The 25,056-nt window shown below is 37.7% G+C and overlaps 2 protein-coding genes across 16 annotated transcripts in view; both read left to right on the forward strand.

Annotated features, from left to right (window-relative positions):
• The first annotated feature begins 536 nt into the window (after positions 1–536).
• On the forward strand, positions 537–7,161 carry LOC113043443 (solute carrier family 13 member 1-like). Its single transcript, XM_026202836.1, has 15 exons — positions 537–805; positions 1,157–1,285; positions 1,401–1,537; positions 1,640–1,827; positions 1,932–1,971; positions 2,058–2,118; positions 2,209–2,363; positions 2,501–2,620; positions 3,108–3,203; positions 3,985–4,086; positions 4,217–4,311; positions 4,419–4,513; positions 5,312–5,473; positions 5,912–6,049; positions 6,171–7,161. Exons 1-15 carry the CDS (start codon positions 707–709, stop codon positions 6,303–6,305), a joined length of 1,752 nt encoding a protein of 583 aa, XP_026058621.1. The 5' UTR covers positions 537–706; the 3' UTR covers positions 6,306–7,161.
• Positions 7,162–8,694: 1,533 nt separating this feature from the next.
• Positions 8,695–25,056, forward strand: part of cadps2 (Ca++-dependent secretion activator 2) — a 123,725-nt gene continuing 107,363 nt past the window's right edge. For 6 of the 15 annotated variants that reach the window (XM_026202838.1, XM_026202839.1, XM_026202841.1 and 3 more), the window contains exon 1: positions 8,697–9,403. In XM_026202838.1, coding sequence (XP_026058623.1) covers positions 9,098–9,403 — 306 coding nt within the window. In that variant the 5' untranslated portion in view covers positions 8,697–9,097. Of the gene's footprint in view, positions 9,404–25,056 lie in introns of all 15 variants that reach the window. The other 9 variants (XM_026202844.1, XM_026202847.1, XM_026202840.1 and 6 more) reach the window with 5 other exon arrangements.

Below are 25,056 nucleotides of genomic sequence, written 5' to 3' on the forward strand. Positions count from 1 at the left end.
ATTGCAGTTGCCAAATTTAAAGTCGCAAATTAAAAATTCAGCATCAAAATTGCGAGATATACCAATTTTTCTTTATTTTGTTTTTCTGCAAGCCTTAAATGGACTTCCATACAAACTTGGGGGCATTACAGTGAAAACATGAAATAATAGTAATTTTTTTGTTTGTTTTCCTTTTTTCCTTTCACATTTCCATAAATATTTCTCGGATCAAATTTTTTGGAAACTAGCTTCAGCACGGATTATCGCCTGCTGTGTGATTTCTGAGAGTTTGTGTTTATGAAGTCTCCCAGGTTGTTGTTTAACAGACCCCTGTGCGGTGCCAGATTAGGGCCCAATAAGGGAAACAGCGATGACGTTAGCTTTTAGGAGAAAAAGGTATGAATTCCAGGTCATTGTCTGTGGAAATGTCTCGTGTCAGTGAGTTTGTTTATGGTGCTCTTGGTTTTATAACCTTGTATGCAAATTTGTTGTTAACTTTTGTCATAAAATGTAAAAAGAATTGGTTAGAAGGGACTTGTATGAGGTATGACTGGTGGGAGTCTAATCTTAAAGATTAATCTCCATGGCCATAAGGCTTTATGACATGCCCGAAATGGACCAGTAACAGTGGATGCGGATGGCACCAGGGCAAAGATTAATCAGCTGCACATTATTTAAAGGCCATCATAAGACAAAGTCCCAGAGTTGACTCTGTTTCAGCCACAGGATGAGGCAGCTTAGATGTTCTTGGAGCTCCTTGAAACCCCTAATCATCTTCATCACACCACTGGCTTTGATACCACTACCACTGCTCATCAGAAAAAAGGTCAGATATTCTATATGGAGCTCTGAATGAAAATAATGTGAAAATGTATTTTCGTTAAGAGTAAAACGAATGTAGTGAAATAAGAGTAAAGTCTTTTCTTTTTGACTATCTAAAATAATTGTACAGTATATTTTCTGAAATACTTGCACATATTTATTGCCTTTGAAATGTCTTTAACAATTATTTTGTCTTTTGCTCTCACTTTATTTTTTTAAAATACATGTTGATAAGCATATTTATGGCCAAGACAGAGACATTATTTCCAAGAAAAAATGAAAAAGATGCTGATTTCAGTTTCTTTAGTCCTTTTTTTGTGTTACTGGATAACAACACTGATATCATTTTCACTAGGAAGCAGAATGTGCATATATCCTAATAGTAATGGCTGTATACTGGATGACGGAGGTCTTGCCTCTGTCTGTGACAGCACTTCTCCCAGCGGTGCTTTTCCCTCTTTTTGGGATCATGAAGTCCTCACAGGTATAATTTCCAGAACTGGTCATTCTACTCTTGGAAATCAATCCTATGGAAATCTGACTGCAGTATTTCTGGACTTCTAAAGTTGGATAGCTACTGACCGACAGTCTTTCTTCAGGTTGCATCTGTATATTTCAAAGACTTCCACTTGTTGCTTCTTGGTGTCATCTGTTTAGCAACATCCATTGAGAAATGGGGTCTTCATCGGAGAATTGCCCTCAGATTGGTGACTGGACTTGGAGTCAATCCTGGCATGTAAGACTGATTTTATTTTTATTAAGATTTATGATGTGTTGTGATGAATCATAGGATGGACCGAATTAAATCTGCTTGTTTACTCTGAAATGTGTTTCACAGGTTGATGCTCGGGTTCATGGTTGGCTGTGCTTTCCTCTCGATGTGGCTGAGCAACACCTCAACTGTGGCGATGGTAATGCCAATCGTGGAGGCAGTGATCCAGCAGGTTTTGAATGCAAGTGAAGAGGCCAGCAAAGACCACAAGGGGGCGTTAAATGGCATCTCCAACCCTGCTCTTCAGCTTGAAGGTAAGCTTGGTACAGCTTTCATTTAACATAAGCAATAAATAATCATTTTAACTTTTAACAATTTAGAGCTGTGCAGCATTCAATTATTAAACATATTTTTTCAGATATTGAGGCCCAGCATGACCAATCTGAGAAGATAAAAAGGTGAACATATATCAAATTTACCAAAAGGTAACTGATTGAACACTATTGATTTTTAAGACTGACTGAGATTTTGTGTGCACTTACAGCATCGAAGCAGGGATTACAGAGCCAGATCAGACAGCTCCGGAAGAACCAGAAACTGTAAAGGTCAGTAAAACATGCACGGTCTCACATTAAAAAGCACAAAATGCTTCTCCTTGCCTTTCCGATAAAATGGGATTTCTCAATATTTGTTAGGCGCCTCCACCATATAATGGAAAGTACAGGACCCGTGAAGATCACATGATGTGCAAAGGCTTGTGTCTTTGCATTGCTTACTCCTCCTCCATTGGGGGGCTGACCACATTATCAGGAACATCCACAAACCTCATTTTTGCTGAATACATCTATCAGTGAGTTTACAACTTGTCTTCAAACAAAGTGTGGAACTAATTGAATATATACTGTTTCTCATTATTTATGCCACTGCATATTAAATAGTTTGGTCGGTCTATCCATCTAAACTGTGCTTTTTGTTATATTTCCTCAGGTACTACCCAGATTGCACCGTCATTAATTTTGGGAACTGGTTCGTGCTTTGTCTTCCCATCTGCATAATTATGCTGATTTTGTCATGGATATTCCTGCACTGGATGTACCTCGGATCCAAGTGAGTGATTGAGATGTCTTCTATTCAATAAGTCATTCACTGACCCCTCTCTGTTCCTCATTTTTACTTTTCGTCTTTGGCTTTCATTTAAATTCATCATTTCAAATCACGCTTCCATTTGCATTTTTCCCACCTCACCACCGCAGCTTCCTCTACATGTCCTCAATCTTCTTCATCCTGCTCTGTCTCGCTCAATCACAAGCTCCCATTCTCATCGCTCTAGTATAATCCTGTTTTATCAAGCAGCCCTCTTCATCTCACGCCGAGATTTTCTTCTTTCCCTGATGAAGAATCACTCACAGAACATGGACACCTGACGTTGTGACAAGAGATGTGATTGTTCTCATGCGTAGTTAGAATGTATTTTTGACATATGCCGGTGTTTCAATCAGTTTGTCTGCTCATCAAAATTAATTACATGTGTGCATTGGCATGACAGTGATTGAACTGAACAATAAAAGTATATCTGCTTTTCATCCATCCCTAGCTTTCGTGCCAGTCTGTGCTCCAGACAGCGATCCGAAAGGGAAAAACACACTGCCAAAGTGCTCCGGGATCAGTACAACTCACTAGGGCCCATAAGGTTGGAATTCTTCTTTTAATTTAAAAGATCTTAAAGCTCTTAAAAATATGAACTGTAGTTATTTTTTTTTTCTGTTGGTCTGAATCCATTCCTCAAACCAATAGCATGATCTTGGTGTAGGGGTTCCTTTTTTTTTTTTTTTTTTTTTTTTTTACAGTCCATGTGAACCGGAAGTTGCTGCCAACATTATTTTAATATTGTGATAAATTACCAACAGAAATGGAATATTACATAGAGGGCAACGATTTATTTTTTTTATTTCATGCAGAATAACATGCATTATGTGTTAACATGTCAAAGTGTGCCATTTTGGCAAGATTAAAAGTATTTCAAGACCTAATCATGACATTATTTTGATTATTATTATTATCAAAGTTTATTTTTACTTACAGCTGGAATACACTAAACTACTTTTTAATTGGAAAAGATTTTTAAAACAATAGGCAAGCCGGCTTCGAAAGAGGTGCAGAGAAAAACTGGCATCATACACTAAAGACTGTGGATCATTTATAAAATAATTTTTAAACACTTGCAAAACTTTTTGCATAAATATGCCCCTGATTGCTTGGAGAAGCATTACAAATAGAAACGATAAGTATTCTAAATTCAGTTACTGTAAAAATATCAAACATGTTTTACCTGTATATCCTCTGACTGGACAGAGCAACTAGTATTGACAGTAAATTAGGGCAAACGTGTATAGTGTATTCCAGTGTTTAGGGGAATGAGATGCATTAATTTCTGATAATTTCTCTGTAACACTGTTTCTCTACTTATCCAGCTGGCAGGAGATTATCACCACGATCATCTTCATTCTGATGGCAATTTTGTGGTTTACAAGAAACCCAGGTTTCATGCCTGGCTGGTCATCATTGTTTCCAGAGTGAGTGTATTCACATTTATCAACTTCTTTTGATGTTGTTATACTACTGCACTACAGAGAGAGTCAACATTCTATTCAATAATTGCCTTTATACTTCTTATTTATCCTTTGTGTTTTGTTATTTCTTCAGTTACCCAGGATACGCTACGGATGCCACTGTAGCGCTGTTGCTGGGTTTCATATTCTTCATCATCCCTGGACACAAACCAAATGCAGAGCGCTATGGTACGGCTTACTCATTTCCTTTGTGCACACTTGAAACCCTTGCACATGATTAGAGCCTCACTATCTGCAATTTTGTTGTTGATTAACATTGTTGATCCATGTAACAGAGGCCTTGATAACGTGGAAGGACTTCCAGGCCTGTATGCCATGGGAGATCAGTCTGCTTGTGGGTGGTGGTTTCGCTTTGGCTGAAGGCACAAAGGTAGGATCATGATTTAATGGAAACCCAACTATATCTGTAAGAGAAGAAAGGACAGAAATGAATAGAAAAGTACAAGGCCACATTAATAGATGAATCAATCAATTTTCCGTTTTACATGCCTGGATTCAATTAAACAGGCCAGTCTAATTCACTAGTGGCTTTAGACAGGCCTGGACAGCTCAATTGCACCCTTTACTCATAATCTTAAACGTTAATTTCCTTTTAAAAGAAATAAATGAAAAGACGGATCCCATCAAAGCCTTGTAACAGCGTGCAGCCCATTAACGTTGCGCAGAGAACAACAATTCCACTGTGTCACTCTCTGTCTGCTTTGACATTCCATTCAAGCTAATTACATGCCTCCATTATAAGACTGGCACTGAAGCACATCATTTCAGCACAACAAATGGCTCCTTCCTCATGTCAGTTGCAAGGGCTGGAAACAAGAGTGTCTACTTCTTAATATTCTCCTGGTGTAGGTAGGCTGGGGTGGGGTCTTATCATCAAGGCTCCAGCCCTGTTTAGACCCAGACACCCAAATGTCATGGCAAGTCCAGTCTTTAAAACCTTCAAAGCAGAAAGGGAGACTACTGTGCCGCTTTCTCCATATGCAACATCAGGCTATTAAGATGCTGTATCTTGACAAACAGCTAAATTACGACTCCGGTCTCTGTTGACAAGCAGACAAAGATAAATTTGTACATTTCTGAAAGTGGGTTTGTTTGGGTTCATGAATAACTTGTCAGGACACTTACCCTCTGTCTTTCTGATGTTTTTTCTTTATTTTTCACCCAACAGATTTCTGGTTTATCGACTTGGGTTGCTGAATTGATGACACCCTTGGGAAGTCTTCCTCCTTTAGCCACTGTCACCATCGCCTGCCTTATTGTCACCTCTATCACAGAGGTGGCCAGCAATGCTGCCACGACGACAATCTTTTTGCCCATACTGGCCCCCTTGGTATGTGTAATTTCAATACGCACCTTATTGCCAAAAGTATTGGGACACCCCATTCTGATGAACAGGTTTGAGTACTTCAGTAATTTCCAAGACTACAAATCTTAATGTTTAAGCATATAATGATATTTTAGGGAATTGTGTGCACACTGACTGAATCCTTAGTTTATTTTTTAACCTTGCCTTATACGCAGAGGCACTGTCATGTTAGAATAGAAAAGAGTCCTGTTCAAACAGTTTTTATAAAATAAGAAGCACACAGTTCGCTAGAATATCATTATATGCTGAAACATTTATATTTATTCTCATGGAAATTATTGAAGTAGTCAAACCTGTCCATTAGAAAGGGGGTGTACCAATACTTTTGGCAATAAAGTGTATGAAGAATAATACTTATACGTCATTTTTTGGGCTGTTCTCATCACAAATTATCTTTATTAGGCTGAGGCAATTGGAGTCAACCCTCTGTACATGCTGATTCCTACGGCCCTATGTGTGTCCTTTTCATTCCTGCTTCCGGTTTCTAATCCTCCAAATGCCATTGTCTTCACATATGGTCACCTAACAAGCATGGACATGGTGAGTCCCTATGATTTTGTTCCTTTGGAAGTCAATTCACATGGACATTTCATAAAATGTCAATGGTAAATCTTATATTGTATAGTAACTGAGCTTTGTATGGTTTTCCTTGTCACTATAGGTAAAGGCAGGTCTGGGCTTAAATGTTATAGGTGTTCTTACAGTCTTATTAGCTCTTACGACATGGGCAACACCTCTTCTCAACCTGGACACCTACCCGGACTGGGCACCGGTTGTAAACAGCACTGGAGTATGACATTTATTACAAATATGGACATTTAGTTTTCAATTTACATGGGACCCCTTAATGTTGGCTGAAGTGTTGACAGTGGAAAGCCCACAATCCACATATATTACTTATTTGGATCACTCGGGAAGGATTGTATGACCAGCTTCGATTAGGCAATATAACAGAACATGTTATATACAAACATGTTTGGTGTACAATTCAATAGTGAAGTTTTTATACAAATTGTATTATATTAAATATATTTCTTTAGCTTTAAGCAGAGTTTGCATGACAGGTTTAGTCCCGTCAGTTAACATAGCACTTAATGTTTTATAGAGTTTATTGTTGTATATTTTTGTTATATGCTAGCCTTTAAATATGTAAAACAAATTTCAACCATGGTTGACAATAAAGATGTATTGTATATACAGATAAGTGAACTGTATGAGCAGAATGTCGAAATTACATTGTGAACAAAGGAGATCTAAAGAGTAAATAACAGACACAATTTTCACGAAAATACACAGTCTAACTTTCAACATTGGTCACAAACCCGCACATAACAGTAGCTAAAAATAATAAATATTGGTTTTAGGCGCGTTACTCAGCTGTTTGTCTTGCAAAAAGTGAGCATTTCTAGCCAATGCTCCTATTGAGCTTAAAAGGCATCAGTCATTTTATATTTTGAATGGAAACTCAATGACAAATTTGGTTGACATCCATTCTTCATTCTGTACAGTATATGCTTAATGTAAAATATTTCTTGTTACGACTAAAACTGTGAGATGGTTACTTTTTGTCTTGTGTGTTCTTTGTGTGTTCCACTGTTTTTGCAAGAATAAAAAAAAAAACATTTAATAAACATCTGGAACCATTTACAGTCTTCATGTTTTAGTGTGAATTCATACTGATTTGCAATCTGTATCGAGTGGATTGTCTCACGTCTAATCACTGAATCTCAAACTTGAATGTTTTGACAAATAGTGTGTCAGACTTATTAAAGAGATTTAAGAGGCAGATTTACTTTGATGAAATGAGGTTACAGAGAAAATTGTCATCTATTTCTGTAATGCACCTACACAGAAAAATGGCTCTGAAAGTATATCTGTCCTAATAATATTTTTTCCTATTTTAATTAGGGCAAAAGATCGCCAAACAAAATGGTATAATAATTCAAATATATGAGACTTTTAAAGCTGATGTAAAACAAAAGAGGCTCTAATATGCCATTTAAATGAGCTTGGGCTAATATTTGTTCTCCAAAGGGAGGCGGTGATAAGAACTAATTCTGTAAACCACCCACGTTATGAAATTTCATGCTCGGATCCTGCAGCCATTGTGATTCAAGGTCACTGTTCAGTTGTGTCTGAGGTAATGACAGGCTGTCTGAAGGGTCTAACCTGATTATGTATTATTTAATACTTCTTATATACTGAATGATTGTGCAAGGACTGATGAGTTTAACAATCAGGCAATAGCTTTTCTGCAAGCCTTATTGTGAGTCACTGCAGTCATTCATGGGTGCACAGGTCAGCAAGCTGAATATGAACAGTGGTTTTCTTTTATTGTTCAAATATTTTTTTACATAAATACATTTCTACAACTTTGCCACTGGGTAAGGTACCTTTTTACTGTTGTGACCTCTGGTTATGATTGAGGCAATCGCCCTCTAGTGACAGTCAAAGTGAACTCTTAATTTATTTGCAGACCTTACATATGCTTGTTGATATCTCCAGTAAAAGAACATTTACTCTCCTTTTAGTGGAGATATTTTTCTGTTCTTCAGAAGAGCATTTCGACAAAAATGGTTGTTGATTCTCATTTTGCTCTCATATTTTAATTGGAGTACATGATTTTGGTTTGGTGGTTGAATACTCCGTGGTCTAAAGGTTAAAAAAAAAAAATTATTATTATTATTATCTATGACTGAAAATGAGCTTGTGGGGGATAAATGGCTTGTAATGCTACTACTAAGCTACTACTAAATATTGTAGAAATGTAATTTTCTGTAAAGTTGCTTTGTAATGATTTGTATCGTAAAAAGCGCTATACAAATAAACTTGAATTTAATTTAATTAATGGATTTTAATGTTTTGCACTCTGCTGTTGATCATTCAGTTGATGGAATATTTAAAAACAGACTGAATATTAAACGCTCATTTGTAGGAAATATAGGCTATGTCTGATTAGGGTTTAATATATCTTAACTTTGCACGGCAAGAACTTTTTGTGCATTATATACTAACTCAACATGTGTATTTTATAAATGCACATAAAAATATACTTTTTTCTTTTAAATCACCATTTTTTGTTTTTATCTTTTCTATCCACACTGCCTGCCAAGGGTCTTTGGTATATAATTGTCTTGTATAGTGCATTGCTTATCTATGTTGCATTGATTGCCATTGGATTTTGATAATAAAAATGAATAGATGCAGAGTTGAATGTAAAACAATGAACACGAAAACAATAGTTTCAAGTTGCATCGGTATCTACAGACTGCACCTTTAAGAAGGGAACCTCCCACGTGTTGCATGTTGTCCATGCCACAGGTTACCTACCTGTCTCGCATAACTCTCCACTAACCTCCTCGCTCACGCTCTTTTCACAAGAGAGAAATAAAGAATGTTGCTCAGTCCAACCTTCTCCGAATCGCTCTCGGATTGACTCCGCCCTCAAAAGTCTCGCGACTGACACATTTGACATTCTCTCAGAAAAAAAACCCCTCCGCTTTTGTGGTCGAGGTAGTCAGAAACCTCTCGGGTTTTCTCCTCTTTTCCCAGAGCTGCGAGGAGAGTGTCGCCTCTTGAGTGTCGACTATGCTGGACCCGTCCTCCAGCGATGAATCTGAGGGCGAACTACCACCTGAGGACGAACTACCCGTTAAACCCGGGAAACCTGTTAAAAAGAGTCCCAAATCTGAAAAGACTTCGGACACACCGCGAACCCAAACCAAGGAACCGGTCCCATCTCCCGCCGATGTGGACAAAATCGAGCAGGAGAGACTTAAGAAAGAAGAAGCCGAGAGGAAAATTAAACTACAAATGTATGTGTTTGTGTTGAGATGTATCGCGTATCCGTTTAACGCCAAACAGCCTACAGATATGGCTCGCCGTCAGCAGAAGGTGAGTGAGTGACCGTTAAACCACAGTTTGGAATATTTCGCGCTTTAAATTAACCCGCGCGTGCGGCGCTCACCTCAATCCCAACCTGTTCACTGAGGTAAACTTTTGTCTTTTACACCCAACGTATTGGCCAGGGGCTCAGTGTTTAGGTTCAGTAGTTGCAAAGAGTACTTTTTACAGGTTTTAAAGAAGATTTGAAACACTTCTTTCTTGCGCATCCCACTTTTAAATGTTTGTTTACTGTACTCATACAGTACCTGCGCTACCTATCAACTATTATCAAGCTAAATTATTTATGTATTGATAAAATAGTGCAAGTAAAGGTTAGCAATGCTATCACACTTATTTTTTTTAGTTATTATGATCAAATGTTTTGGTTTTGTTTTGCAAGAGAGACTTCTAACATTAAATCTTTTAAGACATAATAACATCAAATTGTTAGGCTATATATTTATATTATCCTATTTATATTATTATCTATGTTATCCTAACAGCATAAATAACATTGCATACAAATATGTGAATTATTTATGATATGAGAAAAAAATCAATTAAAATAGCTTTTCTCAATCCAGTTCTTCAGATAAAAATGTGCTACACTGTGCTGCATGTCAGAAAAGGATATTAAAAGAACAGCAGGATGTGTGACCAAGAAAATAAATGTATTGCTTTATGACATCCATTCATATTTAACCTTGCATATTATATGCATCGTGTTTAAAATGTGTACAAAATGGTTTTGTTGCCCTGAGTTATCATAGTGGAACATCACTGTGAATGTACAAAAATATAATTTGTATTATTTCAGGCCCTGTTTGGCGTTGTCAGACTACCACACTGGTAGAACTCTTTGGACAACATCTAGGCACCTATTTGAAAGGGCAGTCCTTTTAAGAACTTGCAACTTCATGCAAGAACTGTATAGATTGTCAACAATTCCCTTAGTAACCTCATCAGGAGGGAAATGCTTTGAGGTGCTTGAAACATATTTTGAACTTCTGTGTGAGTACACAATATTTGAGGCACCTTCAGAAGGGTGCCTAGAGGCTCTCAAGAGGGTTCTGCCAGTGTGGCAGACTGAGGAACCCCAAATGCTGCTTCAAGTCTTTTCATTTTTATGGTTAATGTTGCACCATCTTGCCTCAGGGTAATAACACACTTGTATTCACTTCACAAGTTCTTTCAGATGAGATGGATAATATTAAATGGATGCATTAGGGAAAAATGTTCTTGGTTACACTGCATCATGGTCCTTATAATATAATTTTTTTTTTTTTTTTTTTTTTTATTCTCCAGGATGAAAATGGTCATCATTTGATTACCCTCCTTGTTCCAAACCCACGAGTGCTTTTGTTCATCTTTTGGAATTTAAATTAAAATATTTGGAGTATTCTTTGGAGTGTTCAGATGGTGAATTGAAAGTCTAGCATTTTCAAGCTTTCAATTTGGGGCTTTTAAATGTGAGGGTGTGTAATTGGTAAAAGAATTAAAAAATTTTGGGTGAACTATCCCTTTTAAGTAAATATGAGAACAAGAACTTAAATGGTTAAACCGCAGCTTTGTTGTGAAATTATATCTCTCCTCCTGGTATAAATGTAGAATCACTTATGAGAACAGGCACATATGCTATTTTTACTTGCACACACCCACTACCTCTAACATATACAGCTTTTGGAATCGACCTATTAAGTGATTTTAGTTTCTGTTTCTGCCTAATGCATGTAATCGTACTTCTAAAGCTGGGAATATCCTCAAAGCAATTGTTTAAAAAAGGAATGATAATAACCTGTTATCAACTTTGCACCTGTGGGACATGTAAATTGCATTCCAATTCCAGGTGCTAATCTTAACTTTATTTGTGCTCTAGGAAAGCTTGAAAAATGCTTCAGAATTGTAATTTTGTTCAAAGACTGATAAACATCATGTGGCAAATAAGAAAAAAAAAAGCTTTTCCTCAAAATGATAATGTGTTCATGGAAATTTGTTAAGGATAAATGTATATGAGAAGGCTGTATGTAAGCATTCTCATTCAGACACAGGAAATGATGTCATAACAATGCTGATTGGCTGAGGACAAGTGACTATCCTGAAGGACAGCAGAAAGGTACAAATTGTGTTTCTAATACTTTTAGGAGCCCTACAAAAACAAACTGGCACTGGAAAACATCTACAATATAACAAAATTGTTTATCAAAAAGACAAAGTCTGAAAACACAGACCAAATTGAATGGCAAAAAAATCAAGAAACTTGTGTTGTGTAGTTTTGCATTTACCACCAGCAGTGTTTCTTGGAGTCATGATAACAAGCCAAACCTTGGCCCCTTAGTGGCTGTATTCATAAATACTTTAGTTATTCCAGTTTGTTGATTTGCCATGTATCCTGGTATGGTGGTCTACACCGTTATTTTTATTTTTTCTTTGCTTTTATTTCATAAACAAGCCACATTTGTGTGGATTTCAAGTGCAATGTGCTTTGCAAAAATACCACCTTGTCAGTTTACTTGAATTCTGTTCACATTAAACGAATGTACACTGTAGACAGAAATAGTAAAATAAAAATTACTATATTTGTATACAGTATGTTTAATTCTTTACATAAAATTTGAGAATCTTTACAAGTTCCACAAATTTGAGTGTAAATGATCCTCCAAGTCATACAGTGCAAAAGCTAAAGAAAGCTGAGTTATGTGTGTCCAATAAGATGCAATGACCTCCATTTAATTTAGAATTATGGTTTATTGTTGCATCAGAATGCTTAAGGGCACAACCATGGCCTTGCCATAAAGGTGGACGACAGATTATTGATTTTTCCGTCATGGCTCAGAGGAATATCTTTGCTGCCTAAATGAGAAGGTAACCTTCCCGGCTTCGCAGATCTGATCAGGTGATATTCAAGTATTCCTTGAGGCACTATTTTCCTCCTGGATATGATGCAGGTAGTGAGAGGACTTCTTTACTGCACTGCATGTGATCCACCAGCCTTCACTTTTGATATGCCACTCTACGTGATAGAAGTCAGTCAGTGTAAGTATGCTGCCGGTTACCCTTTTACACACATCTTCTGTCTTTTGAGCTGTCCAAAGTGTCTGAATGACTTTGTGCAAGATCTTACGTGTGTGCTTATGTCGTCTTGAACTTGAAGGCATTGTTATGCATAATTGCAGATACACTGTCAAAGTACCACTGTGCCTTTTAGAATCTGTGCTATCAAAAGGTATCTGATCATAAACAGTCATGCACTAACTAGCATTGTAGTTTTGCCCTTTTTGGATTTAACCTTCTCCTTTGTTATGACTTCTCTTACAGTGTTTTTCTTTCTTCATGAAAAGTAGCTTTGGGCACAAGGAATCCGACATTTTATGTGTTTTTCCCAAAGCCACCATGCTGTCAACCCACTTTTGTGTTATTCAAGTGCATTGCAGAACTTTTATTCGGAGCACATGCTGTTAGACTAAAATACAGTGCAAACGAACAATGGATTTGAATGCAGGCATCTTGAATGTGTTGTGAAGCCTCATTTGGATTAAATCATGCAAAAGTATACCACATACAGTTTAAATGAATGCTTTGATCCTGGATTGGCTAGTATATTAACAGTGTTGGAGTTTTTTTTTTTTTTCTTTTGCATTTTATTATTAATTTATTTTTATTTTATTTTTTTGCAATTTTGGACAAAGTGTGATTGTTATAATTATTTGTATAGTCATATAGTATATTCCAGCCCTTTTTCTCAGTGAGACGAGACAAATGGTAAAGGGGAAAAACACTTCGTAAATGCATTTTTGCATAGAAACAAAGATTTGCTATTATTTTGCTTTATATGGAAAAAGCCTTATGTTTTCGTACAAACATGTGGCAGATGGATATTTCAGTTTAACAGAACTAAGAGTATAATACTTGTTTAAAGAAATTAAATAATACCTGTTTTTCACTGAAAAATTTCACTCTGAGCTGTTTCACAGCAACAAAAAGTGTCCACATTGAATGTCTCGGCTTCCAAAATACAGCAGATTCACTGCTTGCTGACTGTTGCTAAACCCCTTGGAAAAGGTTAGGAATTTTTTTTAAGCAAGTATTTAATTATTTTTTAATTTCTTAATTCCCAGCATGTTTAGTGATGATTACATGCTCCATATATCAGGCTCAGCCAACATAAATTTGAGACAAGTGTAGCAAAAATGCAGCTAAATTATTATATATTATGCATGATTTCTGCCACAGTATTTTTTGCTCAAAAAACCTTTAGGGACCTGAGTGAGCACATAAAGTTTCTAGTCTATTTATTGTGTATGATGCACATTTCAGTTCATTGCTGTGGAATTCTGCCACTTTATTTTGCCCATGATTGACGTGAGCCATTTATTCACTGGACCCTGGCGTCAGTAGATAGATACTGTCCAAAAGTATAGCTGCAGTCTGTTCTCTTTATTTGTATGTAATCCAGATAGCACTCATTATTTGAATGTCATGGCCTTGTATGTTGTTATTGCCACTGGCTAGTTCTGTAACCTGAAATATGGAAGGTGTAATAAAGGTGCCACGATGTGCTTCACCTGTGAATTAAACAGACGTCACTTTAGGCATTATCGCACATTACGGTCTCATGGCAAAAATACACTGTCATTAAAATTCTATTTCAAAGGTAATTAAAATTCGAATATAATGGAGAGGTGAAGGTAATCTGTTGCTAATCAGATTTTGTGTACTCATTCTTAATGGATTACTCGCACGATTTGGAGTCAGAGAACCAGAAAGCTCCTAATGCACCTGTTTACATCATTGTTAGTATGTTTCAAGGATCTCCCAGTGATATGCCAGTGTGGGAAATGTTTCATATTAAACTGTTGTGTGGTATTTCGCCTCAACGATAAACTGAATGATATAGTCAGAATTGTAATGCTACAACATGTTCAATTGTACCAACAAAAACAAAAATCCTTGTGTTAATGCTGTTACAGTTTTGCAGACTTGAGCGATGTGGTTACTAATGTGATATATCCACTATATAGCCATTCAGCTATGTCATATTTGGGAGTTGTGGCCACTAATCAATTTAAGATGCAAACATTTCTTTAAGGTAAAGATTTGGGATTTGATATTCCCATTGCGTAACTCTTGAACCATTTTTGCATGGATTTGATTGAGTGTTTTCAGCCATTGTATTGTTGCAGTCCATACGGTTCAGCTTCAGCCCTTGGAAAGGAGCCCTTACATTGCCCTAAAGTAATGTGAAATTCATGGTTGAATCTTTGACATGCTGACCAGATTCTGAGCCAGACTTTCTTTTTCTTTTTCTTTTTTTTTTGATTTTGGGGTTAAAAAAAATAATTCATGTTCTTGACAGGTTTTGTGAGATCCACCAGTGGAGTCTTATACATTCATCTGCTTTCCAGTATATGAATGAACCCTGCATATCTAGAAGCAAGATACACACACACACACACACACACACACAGTGAGGAGAGAGGGTTATATCAGATTATCTTGGTAATATCAAATTCGATTAAGAAAGCAGGTTAAATCTCAGTTCGGTTAAATTTTAATTGAGGAAGCAAATAGGATGCAGATTTGAAATTGGAATGTAAATGGAAGTAGGTTTGAAATGAAGAAAGGAAATCATGTAACTTTTTAAAATAGAAAGACTATAAGACATAAAAATGTAATGTTTGCATGACAAAGACTTTAAGTGGTTTTACTTGTTCCTCTGCCGTGTCCTCAATCTGGCAACCCGTGGTAGTGGGAGAAACAATATTTTGAATGTGGACTGCAGTAGCCTACCCATTTCAACCACTTGCTGTCAATATTTCATACTGCTCCTTTAATAATTTTTGTGTGGCAATGTGGAAGAATAAGCCATTTACCAGAACGAATTACTTTGGCTTTTGTTGAATTATCATTCAGTAAATTTCTCATCTTGCCATTCCAGTTCATATTCCACTTCAGTTTCCTGTTGGGCATGACCAGTTCATTTCAGATTCAACTGACCAATTGAAAGGGAGCCAATTCTTCATTTTTGAATTTTGCTCAACCCTGCCATTGAGTAGAAAGTGAACAAAATGGAACTCTGGATAGATTTTGGTCTAACCCAGCTTGTAAATTGAAAATATTTAGTCGAGAAACTTGATGTTTTGTGATCCAAAGCATTTTGAAGCATCATCAAGTTTGATTTACGTAGATACAAGTACAGGAATGGCTACTCGTACAGTATGTTTGGACTCTGCTAATATGAGTAGGAGTGTCTGCTGAATAACTAAATCTAAATGTGAATATCTGCCCACTGGGAGACTAATCTCTGTTTATGAGCCAGATTCCCTGCAGATGAGTGCTAGCTTCTGTCCTCGCAAATTGTTTGCTTTCCTTTGCTTTACACTCTGACTGTCAAGTGGGCTGAGGCTTTTCTCTCTAGCTGTCTCACTACATTTCTTTCATACCTTCTTCTCTCTGCATCCCTCCCTCTTAGTCTCTTTTCACCTTCATTTTTTCATCTGTTCATTGTTTCTCAGTTTTCTGAAGAAAAGCCCCATATGTTTGCGCTGATGTGCTCACTATTATGATAGTTTATCCATTTGTTGATGGCGAACAGCAGCCTGGAAATCACACTGATGGATGTCCCACTCATTCCTCCACATATGTCTAATCCCTTGGTACAGTCTTGTGCATAGTTTTCCTCTTGGCTTGTTTTCCTCTTCTGAATAGCTGTGTGATTTAGTTTATGTAAGCAGACTTGCCTCTGTTTCTCCACAGGAGATGAGTCCTTGACTCTGGCGGGGGAGATTGGCAGGCGGATGCCTCGCTGGAGGCAGAGTCCCATCTTCTTTGTCATATTTCCCTTCCCTTGTCAGTTTTGCTCTCCATGAGAAGCATATCTCCACACAGTGTTATGTAAGGCCGTCTCCTTGCAGTGCAACGATAGGAAGTCACAGCGAGGTTCAGCGGGTGCTTACCTCACTTGGCTCTACGAGGCACGTTTAGGGCAAGTGCACCATGTAAAGAAAGTATTCAAACACTGACAGTTTGTGAGCGACTCGCTGTTTGCAAGGAGTCTGCAGGTAGGTTGTGACCTTGCAGAAAAATCAGCTTTGTGCGAATCTTTACAGAACAGCAGGTGCATAATGAGGCAGTGTGGAGCGGCAGCAACTGAAATACAATTGTTGCGCTCGGCGAAATCCCTCGCATTGGGTAATTCCATTACCCACCTACCCACGTAATCTGCCTCCTCCTGAAAAAGGTTCAGGTCTACCAGAAGCCAAGCAGGAACATTGCAGTGTGGCGAAAGTGCAGAGCACATACAATCTATCAGCACTGCAATCTTATCTCTGTGGTGCGCCATTGTCGTCATTAAGGATTTGTTTGTCCGGTATACAATGCTGTCCGGATATCCGTAACTCATCCTCCATCCCTATTAAATTGTGGTCTATTTCTTGAATGGGTTTTGGTCAGTCAGATTCTCTCTCTAATGATGCCCATAGGGTTTTTAACATGCTCGCCAAGCGCTAGGGTGTTGCTTCTTATTTAGTCACAGCCAATGGCAGATTTGTAATTGACAAGCTTTGTGCTTTATCTCAGTGTTAGGGAGTGTTTTATTTAGATTCACTAGAGTTTGGTTGATGCAATGAATATCTGTTGAAGCATCATGCCATTATTTGCTGAAATTCTAAATTTTTCTAAGTTATTTTATAGTTCATATGTTGAAAAAATCATGAATAAACCACTGCAGTGTAGAAGCAAATGTTCATTTAGTAGGGCAAACTGATCTCAGAACATCTATTGTCTCAAAACTGAATCATTCCTACTGGTGGCTACATGATAAGTTCTAGCCCACAGTCCTTTTTTGTGCATTGAATATGACTTGATATGAATGCTGATCTGGAAGATCTGTAATTCTTTATGTACCAAAGGCAATACAAGTATATTTAATTGAACATGCATAACTTACAGCATTAAAACATCATTACAAGCTTCCCAGGCATGTGCTTTGTGTGTGTGTGTGTGTGTGTTTTCACTACTGATATAATAAACTGTGCTTGAAGTAGATCCTTTTATGTGAAATTGGGAATGACACTTTATATTAGTGATCATTCTGACTTTCATGCCTTATCCATCAGCTTGCACTATACGCTGATTCAGTTTTGTGTGTTACAGTATATGTTTTAAACTCTTCCTCAATAAATGGTTGTACCTAAGGGTGTGCGATATGACTATTTTTGATCGTGGATGATAAAAATGTCTCCATGATGTGCTTTAGGAAAACATATCGTAGTATTGTGCTACTGCGCACATTCTATCAGCTGCAGTTCTGGCGCCACCATCATATACTGTATATGTAGTCACTGTCACATTGTCCCAACCCTGTATTAATTTCTTTCTTGTGCTGAACACGAAAGAAGATATTTCGCAGAATGTGGGTAACCAAACAGTTGCTGGTCCACATTGAATTTGATAGCAAAAAAATACTAAGGAAGTCATTGTGGACCAGCAACTGTTTGGTTTTCCACGTTCCTCAAAATAGCATTTATGTTCAGAAGGTTTAAATCCACTTTTGAGTAAGTAAATGGTTATAAAAAATACAAAAACAAACTATGACCGAATTGAACAAATTAATGTTAATAAAACAACAAAACACAAAGAGAAAAAGCACTCACTGGTCTTGACTGAAGAAATTTAATACAGTTGCTTTAGGAATCAGTTCATAGAGTATTTAATTTTTATATTTGTTCATTCAATTTCTTGAATGCTCCTGCAGAATACACACCTATTGTACCTGAAAATAAAGCACTGTTTGTTTTATTTGTATATTTTGTGTAGTTGTAATGTGTATCTTTGTCATTCTTTTATCTTTATTATTAAAAAATAAGAACAACGATTTTTATCTTAGCCCTCTTTGGCCTAAATATCTGCCTTTTTTTTTTTTGTTACCTTGAACAGCTTTGTCTTTATAATAGGGAAATTAGTTTGGTTGTAACCCTCAGACAACTTGCAAAATAGTAAAACCAACATGGCAAAGAATTGTGATAAAATTGTGAATTGTGATATAAAAAAAAATTGTGATCCAAATGTTGCATTTTGCCCACCCCTAGTTGTACCCATAGTTGTTTTATTTTTTTTATTTTAGAAATTGTCAATATTTTATTCAATAACTGGTTAAAATTACTCAAAAGAATGCATTTTTTCAATTTGCCCTCCATTTCAAATCTAGTGCATGCCCATATTCCCAATTTGATCATCCCAAACTGGCCAATGTCAGTAAGATCAGTATTTTATCGGTTCACTGTTTAAATGATTACTCGCCGTTTCCTGTATCCAGCTATTTGTGAGACCACTGAGATAAATATAATTTTAAGTATCAAAGTATCTTTTTCTTGTTCCACCTTCACACCCAATACAGATTTATTTGGTCATTGTAGTGACATGAAGCGGAGAGCCTTGAGTCTGATTAAGTAAAGAGCTAGAAAATCAAGGCTTCAGAGAGGGATTGAGATACGGTATGTGAGAAGAGTGTAGTTCAGGATATTGAGGGGTTGACAAGGCCACTTTGAAGAGTGACAAAAGGTTGAGAGCATGAGGAGGAACAAGGGCTTGTCAGGGGACTTAGGTCAAAAGCACAATTGCAAGTTCCTTATCTGGGTAACTGTTCTCGCATTTGGCAGCATTTTGCCCGAGGATGCACCCGGAAGCTCCCTCTTCCCTCCTGCATCATGTTTTGCGTGACTCAAAATAGTACCAGAGAATGGGGGCCGAAAATGGAAAACGAGGAGGAGTGAAGAGATCGAGGAAGCGGATTCTGTTGAATGAGAGGAGGTGAAAGTGAGCAATCGGCCATAAAGGACATCTGCATGCAGATAAATGCGCCTCAATCACCACCTACGTACCCTTCAGAGACAGCATGCCAATATATCACTTCAACGAGGGACAATCTCTGTTGCCGAGATGCTGGAAATCAATAAGCAGAAATTTGAATGCGGTCCACTCTGAAAAGGAATAGTGTACCCAGCTACAATTATTCCCATTTGATTGCCTAGACATAAACAAATTAAATGTACTGTATTTAAAGGTATCATATGATGCGATTTTCAAGTTTTCCTTTCTCTTTGGAGTGTTACAAGCTGTTTGTGAATAGATAAGATAACTAAAATTGGAAAAATTTAAGTTTCAGACCCAAAGAGATATTCGTTATAACCACGCTCCCCTAAAACTCTTCGTTTAAACGCCCCCACATGTTTACATCACTGTGTGGGAAGATTTGCATAACGACGCCCAAATGTTCACACACAGAAAGAAGGCATTACTTTTATTCTTGCTGTAGTATTGTTGCTGCTACTGTCATGTCGTGAAGGTGCTGTGTGTTTCATTGTGAAAACAAAAATACTTTTGTTTGGCCTTTCAAAAGAGGACACAGCTAGTAATCAGTGGTTTAGTTTTATTTACACTGTTTAAAAAAGTTAAATCCAAATATTTGTATGGTGCTTCTGACGTGACAGCCTGTAAGTATGTTTTCAAATTTAAAGAATTTGCCACTGACGATTAAAAAGCACGTTTTGAGCAGTGTAGAGTGCTTGTTTGTCGTTTCTCCGATCACAAATGCAGACATTGTTTTGTTTATGTGGCATGATAAGCAAAGCAACACATAAAAAGACAGTATATGTCATTATATGTCATTATAATAATAATGCTTTGTTTATGAACTTGTTTCGGAAAGGCGGGGCATAGAGGATGAACAATAATGTACAGTGTAGGGAAAATAATGTGTTTTTTAAACCTTAAACTGCATAAACACATTTCATTAAACCAAATTCACAAAATAATGTTATTTTGTAGCAATATAATATGACCCCTTTAATTTGATTGCAACAAAAAAATGATTAAAAGTCTGATTTGTTGTCTTGAGCTGTGCACACACTGTACAATTTTGGCCACAGTTTGGCCTTCTGAGACAAATTTCTTAATTCCTAAAAGATTCCTTCAGTCATAGGCTAAAATCTGTTATCTTTGTTGGTTTGACATGTTTCTTGACAGCTGATTAATGACTGTTGCCATCAAATTTGACCAGAAGATTGTTTCATAAGATTTTGCACAAAGTCCTGCGGTTTGTCTTCTCCTACAAAAAACGTAAAATTGTCTTCGTTTTTCAAGACAAACCAAGATCAGATTTAATGCTTGATTTTTTTCTCAAAACTCCAGCACTCCCGTCCCCCGCTCATGGAATTCCTATGACATATTGCCTTTTCTATAATAAACACTGGTTGTGCTGACATTAATGAGATCTGAGATCCCACAGTTTGACATGATCATCATGTTTGTACAGTCTGACAAGCAACAGTCGTACAGAACTATTGTAAATGGTGCAGTGTGCATCCAGCTTTAAGGTCCCATCCCATGATTTGTTGTCAACTGGAACTGTTGGCAGAACTTTCAACATCAAGGTACACAACAGTTCAACATATTTTACAGGCTTTACATCTGTTCCTTGACACTGTTTTTTTTTTTTTTTTTAAGTCAGATTGCACCTTTAGAATCATCAATCAAAGAAGAAAGGCCAGAATCAACAAGTCCAGCAGACAAGCACAGAACCTTCAGAAAACCTTGTTCGATTCCCTCAACAAGTTATGTCACATTCTCAAAGCAATGTGAGGGTTCGGAAATAAGCAGGAACAGCTGAAAACATTGTGTGGGCGTGTAAACGTAATACACCACACAGCATGCAGCTCTTTATCAGTGGTGAGCAGAGAGCAGCTTCAGGGCAACGCGAATCGTGACAGACCTGTAGGACAGCAAGATGCACTGTGGTACCTCTCCCCTGCTGTTAGCCACAACACCTTCACTGTGAGTTCCCATGGGAAAGGACCAGCGAAATCCAAACATGACACAAGGAATCAGCGGTTTCTCTTTAGCAGATGGTGGAACACAATAGGAAGGGACAAACACTTTGCATGAAGACTAGACCTTACCTCAAAAGTAAACTTCGCTTTCAGATATTTAAAATTGGTTTGACTTGGTGGCAGACTTATTGATAGTGTTTGGATTTCTGGGGGAGTTTTCAAGCAAGCTTCAGTGCCAGTCTGTCACCACATCATCTCCTGTCCACATCCATGTGTGTCAAACCACTGACAGCACTGTCAGGCTGTTTGTCAAGATAATTAGATATGACATGACACATCATCTTGTGAGCTTTGACTGGTAGTATATATAGTATATACCTACTTAATAATTACTCATGGTGCTGCTTTTGGTACTTTTTTTGTGGTTATCCTCCCACTGCATTCTACCGGTCGAGCTATTTTCAGTCAGGCATTTGTTTGGGATCCTATCATTTGAGGCTATAGTTCTTATTGTTGGCCTGGAGAGCTATTCTGTTTCATGTAGTGTCTCCATCAACTGCAACCTAATTGTGCCACTAGTTAGAAACCCTCTCATCTTTGAAATAATATAGCCATGGGGGAGATGTTTTCCTTTTTTCTTTTCTTTTCCATCTTCAATATCATTCAGCCCATAGCTCGTCTCATCTGAATGTCTTTGTTCCCTGCTGTCTCTTTTTCTCTGTAAATGTCTTCAACTTTCTCTTTGCAAGTCACTCCCACCTATTCTTCTGAGTTCTGTCCTACTTGATTTACGTAAAGTCAATATGAAATCAGATTTGACACTGTTTACTTTTTCATTGTCTTATTGTGCTCTTCTGAGTATTTTATTTTAAAGGAAAACATCTTTGTAATGTTTTATCATAGTACTTCTCTTCTGACAAAACTTTACTTCTGGCATGTTGCCTACATAGTCTGTCTGAAGTTTAAAATCATTGGTTACCCGTAAGCCAATCACATGAAAACAATGATAGGAAATGTCTGCATAAAAAAACAAGCCAAAGAATTTCCTTCCTGACCTGAGGTCACTGGCAGAACATGGGGCTGGTGACATTCACTTAGAAAGCAATCATGCAGACCTTTCAGAAAGTTTGGTTTGTTGTTACCCTCCAATATTGAGGTTTACGAAACTCCAAAACTAAATGTAGGCACCAGTGTTGAGTACTCGAGACTCGGACTCGGTCTTGGACTCGGTCTCGAGACCGTATTTTAATGGTCTCGGTCTTGTCATGGACTCGTGTGCATTTTGACTCGGTATTGACTCGGACTCGAACATATTAGGAATCGGACTTATGCCCGAGTCCACTCGAGTCCCAATCAAAATATTTCATGATTATTACTGTATGTTAATGTTTCTTTAAATTGATGTATGATTGATACATCCAATGACTGGTGATTTTCTGGAGACGTTAGGCCAGCGACACACTGGATGCATGGCGCAAGCGTCTCAGCTGCGTGGCGTGTCTGTTTTTAATTTGGCTCCCATGTTAACAGGTTAGAGCTTGCAGACTGCCTGCGTGAGACGCGCATCCCAGGCGCAGCTCGAGCCGCGCGGAAAATGCGTGCATGCTAGAAATAGAGCCGACGCCTATTTTCACGCGAACACGCGCATGTTGGAAGCGTATCCAGGCAAAATAAACTAGGAAAATATGTTTATATGTCACTTGTGTCATTATGTACACAAATACATATTAATTCATGACATTTTGATATTTTAAAGTCTATAGGTTGGCATAAATTCTGATATAAATGTAATTTAAATAAATAAATAAATAATTATCGATTTTCAAATATTGCACCTGTCAAACATACTCTATTTTGCAAGAGCCTGGTTTTTCGGCGGCCTCTCTCTATATCACCTTTAGCAGAAGCAGCGCACCAGCGCCGCGTCAGACACGCTTCTGGTGTGTAATGACACAGAAAACGCGAAGCAGCCACCACGCTTCTAGCGCGCAGCAGAGACGCCACGCAGCCAGTGTGTCACCGGCCTAAGTTACATCCTGCCATCCGCCTGTAGTGATCCCGCTTTCCAGAAAGCCACATTGCTACATTATTTCTCTCAACTGTGTTATTTTTACAAAGTAGGACAAAATGGTCACAGAAATAAACAAATATTGTTTAATTAAATTATATAATGAATACAGACACAGACTGACTGTCTCAACACTAAACATCTCCCCCCAAAAAAATGTCTGACAGAAGGCATTGAACTTATATGGCATTTCATCCAGCTTTCTTCCCCTGGCACATACACACTTTTGCATGAAATTTTCCTGGACAGTCAGTCGGCTCTTGTGTGGATGCCTTCCGTAACTAAAAAAAACTTTGACTAGTGTGTATTTTACCCTGCATTAAAACGCACCATCCAGGGAAATTAGCATTAGATTATCCATTGTTGTTACAGAAAGTGATGAAATGGTAACTTTTGTCAGTCCCCACTTCCTCTGCACCAATAGAGAGAGTTTTTAGTCTGGGTGGATTGATCATGAGACCACATCGTGCTCGGTTGGGTAGCAGGATGGTCTCCTCACTTATTTTTTTGAAAAGTAATTATGCCCATCTGTAATCTTCACAACATCTAAAGTGCACATAATCCAAGACATTTTCAGGATATTAGCAGTCATTAGTTAAGCTTCAGGGTTAAAAGTTATGTAAAAGCTGTTACAGTTGAACATTTACAGGTATAGTGGTACAGTAATGTTACTTGTACTAGAAGTGTTATGTAGAATTACAATATAGAATCGTACAGTAATGTTACTAGTACTAGAAAGGTTATATGGATGTGTATAGTGGTACAACGATGTTATGTGAAAATGAGCACTTAATATAAGTAACAATTCATAATTCTAATAAAATTACCTTTACACCACATACTATGTGGCCCTTTTAACCTTTATTGTTTCCATCATACATTTTACATACTCTTGAAGATTTCTTTAGGTCTTGTCTCAGACCCAATCTCTCTGGTCTCGGTCTTGACTCGGACTCGACCCTTTCTGAACTCGGTCTTGACTCGGACTCGACCCTTTCTGAACTCGGTCTTGACTCGGACTCGACCCTTTCTGAACTCGGTCTTGACTCGGACTCGACCATCTCTGGGCTCGATCTGGACTCGGACTCGAATGAGCTGGTCTCGACTACAACACTGGTAGGCACACTTTGGTTTGAGTGGCTATTTGATGCCATTTAGCAATGAGTTTCCACTAATGGGCTTGAACAAAGGCTCGTGGCAGAGACAGGAGCAGCCATCAGGGTTGTTAGCTCTACATGTTGTTCTGTGATAAATGTCTGCCGCGTTTCTTCTCCATTAGCTCCCAATGGTGCCGGTGGGAATCACTGTCGTATACTCATACACACGTTCTCTCCTCACTCTTTATTGCTCTCTTTGTTTTTGTCTCTTTCTTTGTTTTTTTGCCAGTTCATCCTTATTGGAATTGCTAGGGATGGATGTTTGTTTAGGAAAAACTCATTCACGGTAGACATGAGCCTATGAGCCTAGCTTCTGATTGAACTAAATCCTTTTTCTTTAACAAAGTCAAATGTAACACTCCTGTGTTGTGAGTCTCTAGTAATTGCTCAGATGGCAGGGTTATAAACTTAAATCCTAGACTGTGTTCAGCATGGCATACTACTATATTACTGTTTTTGATGTATATAATATGTATACTGCACATGGCATGCATTTTATTTTTTTTAATGGGATATCTGGATAATCTCATTTGCATTCACAGTCTAACTTCCTGGATGTAATAATATCTCCTTAATCTAATGTTTGATTGTAGATGGATTTGTTTTGCGAAA

The sequence above is a fragment of the Carassius auratus genome, chromosome 25 (genome assembly GCF_003368295.1).
Source record: "Carassius auratus strain Wakin chromosome 25, ASM336829v1, whole genome shotgun sequence".
Lineage (NCBI taxonomy): Eukaryota > Metazoa > Chordata > Actinopteri > Cypriniformes > Cyprinidae > Carassius > Carassius auratus.